The sequence below is a fragment of the Lepidothrix coronata genome, unplaced genomic scaffold (assembly GCF_001604755.1).
Source record: "Lepidothrix coronata isolate B3197 unplaced genomic scaffold, Lepidothrix_coronata-1.0 Scaffold99, whole genome shotgun sequence".
Lineage (NCBI taxonomy): Eukaryota > Metazoa > Chordata > Aves > Passeriformes > Pipridae > Lepidothrix > Lepidothrix coronata.
Window position 1 is genome coordinate 3,159,139 of NW_016690279.1, and position 15,861 is coordinate 3,174,999.

The 15,861-nt window shown below is 41.6% G+C and overlaps 1 protein-coding gene across 1 annotated transcript; it reads left to right on the forward strand.

Annotated features, from left to right (window-relative positions):
* Window positions 1–2,704: 2,704 nt before the first annotated feature.
* Window positions 2,705–15,586, forward strand: LOC108501044 (protein-glutamine gamma-glutamyltransferase 6-like). Its single transcript, XM_017822567.1, has 13 exons — window positions 2,705–2,711; window positions 4,629–4,802; window positions 5,011–5,250; window positions 8,720–8,838; window positions 9,108–9,233; window positions 9,397–9,577; window positions 9,823–9,958; window positions 10,359–10,462; window positions 10,550–10,792; window positions 12,026–12,343; window positions 13,434–13,597; window positions 14,256–14,380; window positions 15,436–15,586. Exons 1-13 carry the CDS (start codon window positions 2,705–2,707, stop codon window positions 15,584–15,586), a joined length of 2,088 nt encoding a protein of 695 aa, XP_017678056.1.
* Window positions 15,587–15,861: the final 275 nt, after the last annotated feature.

Consider the following 15,861-nt stretch of genomic DNA (forward strand, 5'->3'; position numbering starts at 1 on the left):
GAGGTCTCATGGTGTAAATCACAGAGTCACAGAATGGTTTGGGTTGGAAGGGGCCTCAAAGACAATTCAGTTCCACCCCCCTGCCATGGGAAGGGACACCTTCCACTATCTCAGGTTGCTCAGAGCCCCATCCAACCTGGTCTTGAACACTTCCAGGGGTGGGGCATCCTCAGCTTTCTCTGGGCAACCTGTGCCACTGCATCACCACCCTCACAGTAAAGAATTTCTTCTTAATATCTAATCTAAACCTACTCTCTTTCAGTTTGAAGTCATTCCCCCTTGTCCTGTCACTCCAGGCCCTTGTAAATAGTCTCTCCCCATCTTTCTTGTTACCTTTTAGGTACTGGAAGGATGCAATTAGGCCACCCCAAAGCCTCTGCTTTTTGAGGCTGAACAATCCCAGCTCTCTCAGCCTTTCCTCACAGGAGAGGTTCTCCATCCCTCTAATCACCTCGGTGGCCTCCTCTTGGCTACTGTAAACCACCTTAGAAGTTCAAGCTGCAGCACAATTTCAGATTTAGAATGTGAATGTACACTTAATGACTTCTTTTTACATCTTAGGTGTGAGAAAACACCCAGGCTGTGCTAAAGTCAGATGAATTGCACCAACAGAAATGACAGAAGCCTTTAAATCAAACCTCTGGGGGAGTTAAAAGGAAGGCAACACCCTTTCCCTGCAACACTCCAGGTGCACATAAATTAATGTGTCAGATTAAAAGTGGGACAACTTGGACACAGACTGACAGAAGACATTCTGCAACTTTGTGGAAGTTATACTGCTCCCCCCTTTCTAGAATAAGGTAGCAATAACACAAGGGTAAGGTGCAATTTGGTTACCCTGGGGGTATGAAGAGTAGACAAAATTATTCAGGAGATGACTGAAATCAAAGAATTCGTTTTCCCCCTGAAAGTTAGCAAACTGCACTGCAATTTCAAGACTCTGATATGGGGGAAAAGGAGAAACAAAGTACTTTGAACCATTTTGAGGAGGAACAAAGTATTTTGAAGCATTTTGGATGATGGGCGGGGGGGAACTGAGGTAGGAAAACACCTGTGGCAACATTCAGTCATTAGTCACTCAGGAACCATGACTGCAGCATTCCAAAGGGATTACAACAGCAGCTTTGCTGTGGTGAAGGCACCGACCAGCAGGTGCCAGTTTGGGATGTAGGCCAGTCTGAGAGAGGTTCTGGTGGCTTGGTGAACGCGGCTGTGGGCGTGCCTTGCAGAGGTAAAGGAGGTGGTTGCAGCCAAGACAGAAAAAGTGTTCTGAGATTTAATTACGCATGTGAGTAGCAAGGAAGAAGAAAGGAAACAGCCAAGTGCCAGTGGGAGCAATGTGTAACATCTGAGGCAATCCCTGTAAGTACCGAGCCCTGGACTTAAGAACTGGTCGATGCGGTTTGTCACTAGGGCTGCGTGTGAAGACCGGGCAACATCAGAGGCTTGTGGCTCTTATGGTTTCCAAGGAATATGAATTAAGGAAAAGAGAAAAAAGACCAACTAAAGAAGCTTTGAAGAGCAATCAAACCCATTTGAGGTGATTCTTGGAACAAGTCCTGACTGCTCAAACATCCCGGAAACTTCCCAGAGGAGGAAGCGCCGCTGAACTATAATGTAAGTGGAGGCACTCTGTGCCAGGTACACTGCTGCCTAGTGGGGAAATTTCAGTGTTTTTCTCTTGGGGTAAGGCTAGCATGACTGGTCATATTAGTAAGTACTCTCCTAGTCTTTGGTATGAAAACAAAGTTTCTCAAAAAGGTGCAAGAACACAACTTTCTTGTAAAAATCAGCCTTAGAAACAGCTTAACTTCTGCTTCCTCAGTTTGTTTTTCTTTCTCTGTAACTTGAAATGCAGATTCATTCATTTTTAAGTCTTTACTGAGTGCTAGAACATGATCAGTGGAGCTGCAGAATCTTAAGCAGATAATCCTCCTCAAAACAATGTCACTTTACTACCTGTACTCTTTTAAGTGATGGTACGAAACCAAAAAGAAATATATTCATAGTTGTTAAAATAGACAGCCTTAGAGTTTGTGCTGATAAAAACTACTCATATTTAATATCTCTGGAGTTCTGTTTGAAATAAAACTTCTGTGCAATAGTAGTATGGAGCTAACATAACAGGTAAACAGACATTTGTTTCTGGTGGAGCTCATAATTTCATATAAGTCAGAGGGTATTGGAGATAATGTGAGACTAAAAAAAAAAAAAAGCCTCTAAAACCAACTCACAGCTATTGGACACAAACAGAAGTGATATTAACCAACATGGAAGTTAAGTCATCAGGAAATGCTCCTTTTTCCTTCAGGTGGCTTTTATGTCCCACCACGCTCCCCATTTCCTCACCCTTAAAGATAACTCATTCATGGCACACCTATTATCTTTGTAGGAAGTTCTTTCTGTCTTGGGATTCAGGAGCATGCATTTCCTCTGAGTAAATAATTTTGGTATCTCCTCCCATAATTACACCCACATTGAGTAGGACCTTTGGCATTAGACATCTACATATTATAGGAACCAGTTAATTCGTTTGACAAGCCTACAGGTATTAATAACAACGGCTAAGTACCTCTCCCATCTCTCAATTTTCAGCTGACAGCACAAAAAGATTGCTGGGCTTTCTTCTTTTTATGATTGGTGTGACTTGGACAACCTTGAAGGCCAAAGCAGAAGCTGCATGCAATTCTCATAAGCTGAGGGAATGGCAGGTGAGTTCTGCGAGTCATTTGCTTCCCTTCAGCAGGTACTTTCTTCAGGACTGTTTCCTCAATATCCATGCCCTGTAGGTATCCACTCAGATTTCTTATCTGAAGGAAATTCTATATTGTAATTTGTTCTTGCACTTCATTTTCCAAAGTTTTATTGTTGTTATTGTTAAGACCTGTTTGAGAATAGTTTTTAAGCTAAACAGAATACTAGGGGCAGGGAGGAGAAAAGAAATTCCCATTATTTCAAAAGGCACCATTTTTTAAATGCTGTGTCAGAAATGTGTTATGCTTTGTATTAACAAAATCTGTGTAATCCACCCTAATGGAGTTGTAAGCATGGAGCCTATAGATGGGAATTCAAATATGCATTAAAACCCTACCAAAGGAAAACAACAATGACAGTTTCTCTGCTTTTTAAATTTTAAGATGACTGTTGAACTGGGAAATTGCAAAGCAAGGTTCTCTCTCATTTAATGATGGAACAAACATTTACAAATCAGTTTGTAAAATGTTGCTTTGCATGGAAAGCAGCACTAACTGCAGTTCACTGTTGTTCCAGATACTCATGCTAAAGATTCTCCTTTTCAGCCCATCAGTGCTTACTCACTTAACTTCTTTATGGTCTTAGACCAGAAAAAAAAAATCCTTGAATTTAACTATGGCACTTTTTTTGCATAAGTTAGTTTTTACTTTTACCTCTTCTTCAAAGATTAGATATAAATTGTAGTTTAATTTGCAGCTATATTGTTTCAGATCTGACTTGGTGTTTCATTGCTAAGCTCTTTGGTACGAGATAGACCTGGAAGCTTGTTTGAAGATTCCTGCAATAACAGCCTTAATCCATCCTTCCCATCCTATTCTTTTTGTTGTTATTACTTTTTCCTTTTGATTTCCCTTTAAAATGGTGGTGGTTGTGTTCCCCCCATTCTCTCCCTCCACCCCCAACCTCATTGCTTTTATGACACTGATATTAATAAAAGTGACTTGGAAGAATCTTCACCGAGGTGCTTGCTCTGAACATTTGCCAAAACTTTCTACACAATGCTCCAGGTGTACTTTGTGGAGTCTTCCAGGGCAGACAGAAACACAGAAAGTGCTTCTCAGCACTCCTAAAGACAGTAAAACTGCTCGGGTTTGAGCATGGCAACAAAACATGAGCTATAGGAGGGAAAACAATCATTCAAGGAAGATCATATAAATACCTGCTTGCCAAAAAGGTAGTTTAGCATTTGAGGTGGCAAGAACCACTTGATGGGTTTTAAACCACAGACCATAATAACAGCAAATGTGCAGGAGGACGTGATATTGGAGAACTCCAGGCAAACTGCAAGTCATCAGAATTCCTCTAGGACATGAAGCTAGTGCCGACTAGAACAGGAATTCCAGTGGTTCAGCTGTCACTTTGAACAGAGCTAGATTCAAACAGAGTGATTTCTTTGTCAAAAGCTCCAATATGTCTGGAAATACCTCTTCTTCATCCATCTCTCACTATGCATTTTTCCTTTGCACCTGGGCCAAATGGCATCAGGGTTTAAGCAGGAAAAGTAAGATGTCCTAAGTGCCATTCCCAGGATCCTAAAAATATGTATGTTTAAAATGTAGAGGGGTTACAGGCCACTTTATTTGGTGTTGGTAAATGAAATTACACCAATTTGCCCCTATAAATTTTTTTTCTAAGCCCAGTAGTAAAACAGCATCCAGCAGTGTATAGGAAGTATGTAAGTCCCAGTGTATGACAGCCCTGCAACAAAACCCAAGCAAAACTTTCTGTTATTGACCACTAAACTTAATTTAATGGCTCATGTGCTTTTTAGCTGTACTTCCTCCTGCAGAAGGTAATTGCTCTTAGCAGCCTCATCGTGCCACTAAATGGCTTCTTTCCCTGCTGGCTGCTTCTTCATGACTTCTGTTTTACAGACCTGACCCCCACACACATCAGCTGGCAGCCATCAGTGAACGCAGCCAACCACCACACTGACAGATACGCCAACACCGAGCTGACCGTGAGGCGAGGACAAGGCTTCACCATCACCCTGTACTTCAACAGGCCGAGGCAGAATGGAGAGAGCCTGGCATTTGTCACTGAGATAGGTAACACTCCCTTAGCTCAACCCATGTTCTCATCTCTTCTCCTTGTACTTCTCTCCCTATTCTATTTAAAGATGCAATTTGTCTTTGTGTGTTTTTAATGCTTTTAAATGCTTGCAGTTTCAGTGGTTTTCCTCCATAGTTTCAAGTGGGAGGTTAATACTGAAATCCTACTCTGAGATGGAAACCAATCCACCCTTCTTTCTGGCAGGGCCATACCCCTCGGAATCCCATCGCACCAGGGCTGTGTTTAACCTCTCTGAGGCCGGGCCCAGTGGCTGGAGTGCTGCCCAAGGACCCAGCGAGGCCACAGCCACCAACTTTGTGATATCCAGCCCAGCCAACGCTGTCATCGGGCGATACAACCTCACCCTCCTGGTAACCTCAGGGAACAAGGTCTCCTCCAGATACCTGGGGCAGTTTGTGTTACTCTTCAACCCTTGGTGCACAGGTAGGTGCCAACACCTTTGTTCTTGAACGTAGCTGACCCTGTTGCTTCATATCTGCCCAGAGAGCTGCTCCCTCAAGCTGTCTCTCTCTGGGTCATCAGTGGCTGCAATCTCAGTGCTCAGAGATCTGCTTTTAATACATTAAAAAGTTGCTGCCACCCCCCTCCCTTTTATCCTAGCAAAGTGTGCTATATGGGGTTATATCACAGACTCTTTAGAACTGAGCAGATCACTTTGTCTGCAGACAAAGGCTGACAGGCTTTTGTAAATCCATGTACTTCTCAGAACTCGGAACAAGGATACAGTAACATCCTTGACTTGCACCTAAATCAGAGCAAGACTGCCCTTGTAGATGTTAACTGCAAGGACAACAGCTCAACTAACTTCATAAAAACTGGGAGGGCTAAATGTGAAGATTGGCAATTCACAGAATGGTTTGGGTTGGAAGGGACCTTAAAGACCATCTCACTTCAACCTCCCCACCGTGGGCACAGATGACACCCACCAGGTCAGGCTGTGCCGGGCCCTACCCAACCTGGCCTTGGACACTTCCAGGGATGGGGCAGCCATAGCTGCTCTGGACAGCCTGTGTCAGTGCCTCACCACCCTCACAGTAAAGAATTGCTTCCTAATCTCTAATCTGAGTCTCTCCTTTTTTAGTTTATAACCATTCCTGTCCTATGACTCTCTGCCTGTGTAAAAGGTCACTCTGCCTCCTTTCTAAAAGCCTCCTTGAAGTACTGGAAGGCCACAAGGAGGTCTCCCCAGAGCCTTCTCTTCTCCAGGCTGAACACCCCCAGATGTCTCAGCCCACCTCCATAGCAGATTTTTTGCAAATATGCCCTAAAACATGATATTCTAGAGTTAAGAGAGCTCTTAGCCATCCCAGTGAGTAAACAGTTTATAAAAGAAAAGCAACCACAATCATCCACTATTTTCTTCTGTGACCAAATATTAGTCAAGGGCCACTAAGAAATATGTTAAGAGCCAAGATGAAAAAAAAAATGTTAATTAGCTCAGCAAGTCTTGGAAGTCAGAAATAATTACAGAAGTATGTTCAGGAAACTCAAGACTGTCTCTGCATAGACAGTCCTGAGAGAAAAACCTCCCCAGAACCCCCTGAAAGATCATTTGTGTGTAACTTGTAATTAATGGAAACCACACTGCTGGGACAGCAATATTTGACAGCTCCTGAACTGGAACACCAGAGGTACTCCTGAGACCAGACAAACTCCTCTGAGATGAAAACAGGAAAATTAAGCTGCACCATTACAATTTAAAACTAGTAATGCTGCAGAAGAGCCCTCCAGATTTACCAGATGATGCAATGGCTACTGACAGATAAAAGGGAGTATCCTTGAAGGAGGATGCTGGTGAAGTTCTATAGAGTGGAAAAGCTCCCTGATCCTGAAAAACAGGAACAAATTCAGTTTGATTGTATGTTACCACTATGGTAAGTGTCATAGCAGAAAGGAAATAGAACATTTATTTTCTCAGCTAAGGATAAATGGCAGATCTGGCCTGTAGATATGGTTCCAGATGTGAGATTATTCTTTAAAACAGGAATTAATTCATCAATTGGAATATCAGTAAAGAACCACTTAGAAGAAAACAGTCAGGACTAGAGACAAGAGGAAATGCACTGGGTTGGAGAAAAGCTACTAATGGATCCTTAGGTGTCATCTGAAAAAACACTCTGATCAAGTAGTTCATCACTGACTTTGACATCCTAACACTAAGCAACATTGTCCATGCACAGGTGGGCTGGGACAACACATAGAAACAACTGGCTGACCCTAGAGACTGGGGTAGGTCAGAAGGAATAAGATACAATAACACAAAATAAAAGATTGCACATTTAGGGAGAAATAACAATAATTTCAATGGCAGACTTATCACCTGCAAGTCATGAAGAATGTGGAAACACTTGTTAAACAAAGAACAAGAACCAAAGTGAAGTGGCTCTGAAAAAGGAAAATCAATCTGAAACTGTATAACAGAAAACAGTCAGATTTAAATATTAATGCCATTGTATGAGGTGATGAAATCTCATCTGGAATTTTCTTTCAGTTGATCTTTCCTGAACAGGAATTATTAATTAGAGCATGTTCAAGGACCAGAAAAAAAAAATCTGGTTTAGTAAGCCATAAAAATTTATCCCCTTTGGAAGAAGGGGCAGAGAACTAGCTCACAGGGCTAGAAGGATCCTAGAAAGTTGTCTAGTCCCATACCATCCTCAAGGCAGGTCCTGTTCAGCACTTAGGTCATTCCTGACAGGTTTTGAATTCCTTCCTAATGATCAGCCATTAGGGAAGCTCCAGTACCTCCCCTGGAAATTCCCTCCAATAAAACACCAGCCTTTCTAATAGAAGCACTTCCTATTAACAAACAAATCTTTCTTGCTTCCATTTCAGCATATAACTTCTCATCCTACATATGATAGACACCAAGAATAGATTTCCTTCCCCCTGCCCCATCCTGTTCACAAGAATTTCTGGAATTGACTGGCATGCTTGGCCCATTCCTCACCCCCATTTTTTTCCTACCTTAAATAATTCTGAGTTAATTCATAACTTAGGTTTTCAGGATTGCTCAGCATTCCCAGTGCTCCTCCCACTCTTTCCAACTGGTCCAGAGCTGGAACTGCACACAGGTTTCCAGGCTCATGCCACCCCAAAAGCTTAGCAATCAACAATAAATGACATTATTTTTAAAAAGCATGGACAGCAACCACAAAAATAGATTTATATCACATGATATAATTTTTAAAATAAATTGCAATCTTTTTATTTGCAGGAAGGGAAGGATGGGAAGTTCCTATAGGAAGGTAAAGAAGTTGACTCAATAAAATAGAAAAGCTGATTTTTTTTTTTTTGTATGTATTTCCTGAAATCCTGGAGCTTTCAGAAGATATTTTTAAACAGTATGGAATTAAACACAGAGCTAAGCAGATATTGCTACTTAAAGAAGGATGAAAACAATCTAAACCTCTGTGGGAAGCCAATGCTTTCATAGCAGCTACATACTGTGCTTGGAAAACCAATGAGGAACAACGAAACCCAAGTGAATGGTTGAGCAGGCTTTCCTAATAACTGGAAAACATAAAAATGTTATCTGTGTGTTTCTTTTCAAATGTCTGTTCTACTTCTTAACTACCCTGAGAAGACAGAAAAAAATCTGTGAACCTGGACTTTTCTCACAGAAACACAACGTTTAGGGGACATTTAAATCATACACAAGGGCTACACTAAAAGTAGGGGATAAAAGTTAAGTAATATAATAAGGATCTTTTGGGTCCCTGTCCCCCCAAGACATTTACAATAACAGACATTATCACTGAACTCTACATGTTCAAGGAGCTGTAACGATGTGTTTTGCAAATAGTCGTTTTCCCCTTGCTAAATCAAGACAACAGTGTTTTTGAAAGGTTGCTAGTGTTGCAGCTTTAAGCCTGCCCAACTTGGTTTTCAGGTGATGATGTCTTCATAGCCAATGAAAATGAGAGGCAAGAATATGTTCTGAATGAAAACGGAATAATCTTTGTGGGCAACGCAAGGTACATTGAAGCAAGAGCATGGTATTATGGACAGGTAAGCCATGAGGAATTCATTTTGACTCTCATTCTGTCCCAAATAGCATTTCTCTTATCATTATTTGCCTCTCCAATAGGCCTGTTTATATGAAAACTTGACAACCCTGGGTAGCCTTACTTTGCTCACAGTGTGTCTAACAGTGTCCCTCACTGTCCCTGTCACCTCTGGCCTGGAATATCTCAGAAAGGAGGAACCGCAGTAAAATCTCCTTTACTTCTGTTTGGAAGCCACCTAATTTCTTAAAAATGTATCTTATCTGATCACAGTTTCAAGACCTTCTAAACATCTGCCTCACCATGCTTGACCTGAGCCTGTACTACCGCCAGGACCCAGGCATGGACGTGTCACGACGAGGAGATCCCAAATACGTGGGCAGAGTTATCAGTTCTATGGTAAGAAACGGGCAACTTCACCCAAATCCCACAGAACCTGAGCAGAAAGCATCAGTTACACCAGGGAGACTCAGCCACCTGCATCTTATGCAACACAATTAACTGGATGGGGTGCATTATGCACAGCTCATTGCGTGCATTCTGTCCACTGGCCTGTTTTTAGATCAATGGAAATGATAACGACAACGGAGTTCTCCTGGGAAAGTGGCAAGGAAGCTTCCACTCTCATGAGAACCCATCCAGGTGGGATGGCAGCGTGGTCATCCTCAAGAAGTGGCGCCAGGACAACTACAGGCCCGTTCAGTACGGCCAGTGCTGGGTGTTTGCAGGCGTGATGTGCACAGGTAAGCCCTGGGAACACAGGACTCTGCTGAGATGGAGGCACTTGTGACCTCTGGATTAATCAAAAAACCACAAAGCAATAAACTCCACAAGAGGAACAGTGCTGTAAAGAACCCAAATGCTGAAGGATCACAAAATATTTAGACCCCTAACTTTGTTTCTCAAATGTTTGTATAATCATTGAGCTGCGTGGGTTTTGTTGTATTTGTTGCTCGTTTGTTTTGGTTTCTTTTAAAATATATTTCAGTTCTGAGGTGCTTGGGGATTCCAACCCGTTTGGTTTCCAATTTTAACTCTGCCCATGACGTGGATAGAAACCTGAGTATTGACAAGTACTATGACAGCTCTGGAAGGAGTCTTAATATCAGCAAGGATTCCACATGGTAAATACAGTTTCTTGCATCTCACTAATAACTAGGGAGGGGATTTAGGAGACTGAAAAACATGAACACCAGTGGTACAAAAGCAACTGAGTGGACAAAATGTAATACAACTATCTAAATTAATACTGTAGACATCCATTTGGAAAAAAAAAAAAAAAGAAGAGAAGAAAAAAACCCAAACAACATACTTTGTGGTTGTCTCCCTCCCTGCCCTGAGGTCTAGACCTCAAAAACAGGCATTAAATCTGTCCTTTCAAAGAGGCAGTGAGTTAGTATAATGAGACAGCCTGTATCTCAGTTTGGAGAACCTTTAAGAGCCAAAATTCACTACTCCTTTCAAACTGGAAGCCTGTATGACTCTATATGACCGTGCTTTCTAGACACTGTTCTTTGTCTCCAGGGATTATCACGTCTGGAATGAAAGCTGGTTCGTTCGCCCAGACCTGGGAAGGTCGTACAACGGGTGGCAGGTTTTGGATGCGACCCCGCAAGAACAAAGCAAAGGTAACAGTGTAAATTACCAGTGTTTAACAGTGGCTTCTCCAAACTGAGCACAGCTAATAGAGTTTGACCTTCTTTCTCACATTTCAGGGATTTTTCAGTGTGGCCCTGCCTCCGTCGTAGCCATCAAAGAGGGTGACGTGGACTTGGATTACGACACCTTGTTTGTGTACACGGAGGTGAACGCTGACTGCAACAGGTGGATCGTGTACAACGATGGCACCAAGAAAAGGGTTTACTGTGATACTGAAATCATTGGCAGGTTCATCAGCACCAAAGCCCTGGGCAGCAACGCCCGGGTGGATGTCACCGCTAACTACAAATATCCGGAAGGTAAAGGGATTGTCACGTTATCTCCTTGTTATCAGGACTGCTTCCTGCTGAGTTCTTGGTGCTGGGAGGCAGGATGAGCAACCTGCTTTGTTTGAGCCTCTCTCTGCTTTCCTTCAGAAAATATTTCCACCAGTGTTCTCAGATTACTTCCTAAATACAACGGGTATTACCTTTCTGGCTTTGTGCATTTAACAGTTTCCTTATTAGGGCACAACACAAAGTACACTTTAGTCCCTTACACAGAAGTATAAAATTTAATACATTCAGAAAACAGGGCTATAAAATACGCCTTACTACCCAAGGCAGACCAAAACATCCTGAAACCGGGTCCATTGTGTATCATGAACTGTGCACATGTCTGTAGTATAGGACACTGAGGTCACTAAGTACTAGTTTTCCAACCTATCTGGCAGAGGGAGTGGGGCAACAATCAAACCACTAACCCAAAACCTTAAGCTCCAGTCCTCTGCATTATCTCCCACATGGCAATCACCTACCCAGCCATTCAGTGTTTGCACTGTCAGTGGACTCTGTCTCCACATCGTTGGATTCTGGAATCAAAACTGCTAGGAAAGAGTAAAGGGACTAAGTGTCATTCAACTGTATTTAGGAAAACAAAGCAGCAAAGGGTTAAGAGCTGCAGAGCCATTTGCTTGCAGGAATATATTTTTTTTAATCTTCCCTCAGAAACTTGGTACCCAGATCTTTCCATTTTGGTTTTTTTTTTTTTGGAGGTTTGTTTTGGGTTTTTTGTTTTTAATTTAGGGTTACAGATTTCATTTAATAGTTTGCTTAATGTTTGTGGCTCAAAGTCTTAAAAAAAAAAAAAATATGTATTTCACTTGTTTTAAAATTTGCCATTTGGAATCAGTGGCCATATTTCAGTACTCCACTCTTCAATGTTTTAGTGCAACTATAATTAATATAGAGGCTGTCTGTCACCAGATCAGCAGAGTAAGACTTATCACACTACTGCAAGTTCTGACCAGAGAAAGAGAAATCTTGCTTCTTTAACAAATACATTATATTTCATTTTAGTGATTTATTCACCTTATAACAGTGCATTTATTACTTCCCTGTGAAAAACCTGAACAGAGGATTAATGGAGATACAGGGAACTTTCAGGTGTTGCATACGCAGAGCTGACACCCTGTACCACTCTGAAAGCCTTTACCCAGAGGAGGTGCATTTGCAACAGAAGCAGAATTTTACTTGGTTCTCTCCTTCCCCCAGGCTCTTCCGAGGAAAGACGTGTTTACAAAAAGGCCTTGGCCAAGATATTGGGAACGAGTGTCACAGAAGGACACACAGAATCTGCGGATGGGAGACCCCCAGAGACAGTCAGAAACCCTGGCATTGCTGGGAAGTTCAAGTTGGCTGAGCCTCCAGTTTTTGGCAAAGACATTAATCTAATCTTAGTTCTCAACAACCTCTCCTCTGACCGCAAGACCGTGAGGGTGGACATGAGTGCATCCACCATCCTGTACACCAGGAGAACAGTGGCAGAGATCCTGAAGGCAACCACTTCTGCGGAGCTTGGTCCTAAACGAGGTAACTTTTAATGGTCCCAAGGAGCCAATCTAGCCCTCTTCCTAGCCACAGCAAGGCAACTGGGAGGAAGAAACATCAGTATCATACCTAGATCAGCCTCATAGTGCATCCATTCCTTCCATCTCTTAATAGCATTGTGATTAAATTTTACATGATTTTTTTCCCCCACTGAAAACTTTCACTACTTCAAGAATGAATTGAAGGTCTCATCAAATGTTACATAGAAGGCTACATTTATGTTACAGCTCCAGAAGCAACACTATACATATGTGTGTGTGTGGCAAGATCTATATATCTATCTATATATACGTGTGTGTGGTAATTATTACATGTACATAGGAACATACCTTACTATAAACAAATAAAAGTCTGATGTGTGCTTTCTGGCTCCCAACAGGCAATACTTTAAAAGAAATCAACTAGGACAAAGTTTAAAAGTTACAGTGAAACTCTGCTTTGAAGAGTCACAGCTACTGAAATTGTTATAGAGATCTTTTTCATCTCCAGGGGCTACAAAGATATACATTTTTCCCCATACACAGCAGGAAAGTTGTAGGACTACAGTGAGCAGCTGACCAGGTCACTTGAAAAGGATCTCTGTGAAACTTGACCCAAACTTTCTTCTTGACTGAGGTAAAACAGGGAGGATATAAGGAGGGAATAGATAAAAACAGTTATACCTCTAATTGTAAGAAATACAAAGGGCCAGGAATCCAGTGAAACGCAGAGGAGAAGACTCCCTCAGTTTCAGACCAAAATCCTCTATTCAAAACTGTAAGGGTCAAATGAGTTAAAGTAGAAAACGATCACCACAAGAGGGAAATACACAACCAGTCTCACAAGAAGGAAATATAAACAGACTCCAGCTGTCTTATCTTTTTTCTCTTCAATAATTAAAAAACAAACAAACAAAAAAACAAAAAAAAAAACAAACAAAAAAAACCAAACAAAAAAAACCAACCAAACAAAAAAACCAAAACAAAACAAAGAAAAAAAACCAAAACAAAACAAAAAAAACCTTGCTGTAACTCTCTTTTTTTTAGCTTTCTTTGAAAATGTAATAGTTCCTAAACATATGTCTGTATTCCAGGGAAGCATATCCGGGTAAAGATCCCTTATGCTCATTATGGAAAATATCTGACTACTGACAAAAGGATCCAAGTCACTGCTCTGTGTGAAGTCATGCGCTCGCAGGGGCTGAAGCTGCTGGTGGAGAAGACAATCATTTTAGAGGACACAAACATCATCATTAAGGTAAACAATTCTCTTCCTGATGTCCCAAACGGACACTAAAGGGTCTTTCTGGAGGTCAGATCTTAAGATGAGAATTTGGGGATAAATTAATTCATTTAGGCTGCCGTTTCAGACCTTGCTCCAAAATCCTGCTGCTTAAATTGAGAAGGCAAGGATGGGAGAGGCCAGTTCTGAACCTTGGCCTGAATCTGACCCTGTTCTTCAGAACAGCTCTCTCTTTCCCAGTCACATGCCACAGCTTTATGTTCACAGCACTCGTTCTCATTTCAGGTGTTCTAGTTACTGGCAAGTGCTTGTGTTGCCTTTAAACAACTTTGCCTGCTCCCAGAATAGAGGTTTAAACCCTTGATTCCAGTCATTGCTAGGGCCAGTTCTTATTGTTTCGACACTTCAGTTCTAATCAGTGATGTGCCAAAAAAGAAAAAAAAAAAAAGCCACTGAGCACCCCAAGGATCAGGCAGGTGTCAGGGACGTGTCTGTGCAGTCAGGGCTCTGTTCCACTGAAATTACACACAAAATATTGCAGACAGCTCCACAGCACGGCTTAGCTAAGCCAAGTCCAGCTTCAAACACCAGGAAAGCTAAATACCACAGCTGAGTTCTGACTCCAGAAGAGAGTAAACCAGTGACTGATCAGAAATGTGCCTTTGTCCCGTAGCTTCCCCGGAGGATTGTGGTGAACAGAGCTGCGACTCTGGAGATCTCCTACGCCAACCCCCTCCCCGAGCCCGTGAGCCGCTGCGTCCTCCTGGTGACTCTGATGAACCAGCAGGTCAAGATAAAGTAAGTGAAAGCTGCAGCACTTGCTCGGTCCTTCCAACATGACCAACAGCACGTCTCGTGTCTCAAAAAAAAAAAACAAAACCCCAAACACACTTGAATCATCTATTTCATATTTTCTATTTATGAACACAAAAATGCCACCAGGTGTATATTGGGATATTATTGTTTCTTAATCACACACTGTTTGTTCCACTTAGGAACATCTTCCACAACTGAAAACTATTAACATTCTCCTTCCCTGGGAAAGCAAAGGTGCATGTCGAATTCTTTTGTCTCTCTGAAGTTTGCAGCTTGGCTTCATGTTTCTATTTTTATGCACAATGCCCTAATACCACAGGTATAACTCTGAGCTAACAGGTCAGACGCTGCCATAGCTCCCCTTGCTTCAGCCCAAACAAGAAGTTGCTCTGTCCTCCTTTAAAGCAGGAGAAAAATATGCCATTTCAAAACATAAACCATTTAACATTTTCTATTTTTCTTTTCCTTTGGACTCTGCTGCTTTATGCATTAACTCACTGTTGAGTAGCAGTTCGTATTTCCTAGAGCTTCCTTTCATTATTATAAAAAAAAGTGACTTGCTGTGGCTCTGGAACTCTTTGGACAAGAGAATCCATAAAAATATGGAGAACATTATTCCAGTTGAAGACTAAGCCAATTTAGGCCAAAAAAAAGGTAAAAAACAAAGCAGAATGGCCATTAGAAAAATCATGTTATTGCCAAAATGGATATGAACCGAGCAGGTATTGGACAGATCTTTGACTTCAGAGTTTTCCTATTCTGAGTTTGTGTTGACTGTCCAAATTTGCAGTCAGCCCTAAGGCCTGACATGGCACTTCTCATTTCCATAAGTCTATTCAAGAGTAAATGAAGATGGCACTGTCTCATTTCTTAGTCTACACAAAGCCTCAAACCTTAAGTAATTCTCAAAACCCAAGGCTGGGGCACAAGTAACTGTTGAGTCCCTCGCTCTCATGCACTCCTATTTCTTGAGAATTTCATAAAAAGACAATGTAAACCTGAATTAATTGATTTTTTCCTTTTTTTTTTTTTTCCAGTTTGGCACGACTGGCACCGAGGGAGAGATCAAAAATTTATTTTGAATTCACACCTCGGAGGAGTGGGCCCTTACAGCTGCAAGTAGACTTCTCTTGTGACAAATTTTCACACATTAAGGGATTTGTAACCATTGCAGTAGCACCTTCATAATGTGATGGAATCAAACTCCTATTTCAGCAGTAACATGACAAGACATCCTCCCCTGGATAGGAAAAGTGATGACAGAAAGGAACTTCCCACAAAAATTGGTGACCTCTTACATTGCAATAGAATCAAGTCTCCTACTTTCACAGTGCTTAATTTAGTCTCTAATTGTATTTCTTCCTTTTTTTCCTCCCTCTTGAACTCTTTGTAGAAATAGTTTCACTGTTTTATCAAATCTCATTCTGTTCAGCTCCCAGTTTTGACTTTGCCATCAGGCAAAC

What these genes read in the sequence shown, in the direction of transcription:
- LOC108501044 (XM_017822567.1), top strand. An exon ending in TGCAGGCGTGATGTGCACAG is followed by an intron (nt 9,578 to 9,822) that starts GTAAGCCCTGGG and finishes AATATATTTCAG; the next exon opens with TTCTGAGGTGCTTGGGGATT. An exon ending in CCCGCAAGAACAAAGCAAAG is followed by an intron (nt 10,463 to 10,549) that starts GTAACAGTGTAA and finishes CTCACATTTCAG; the next exon opens with GGATTTTTCAGTGTGGCCCT.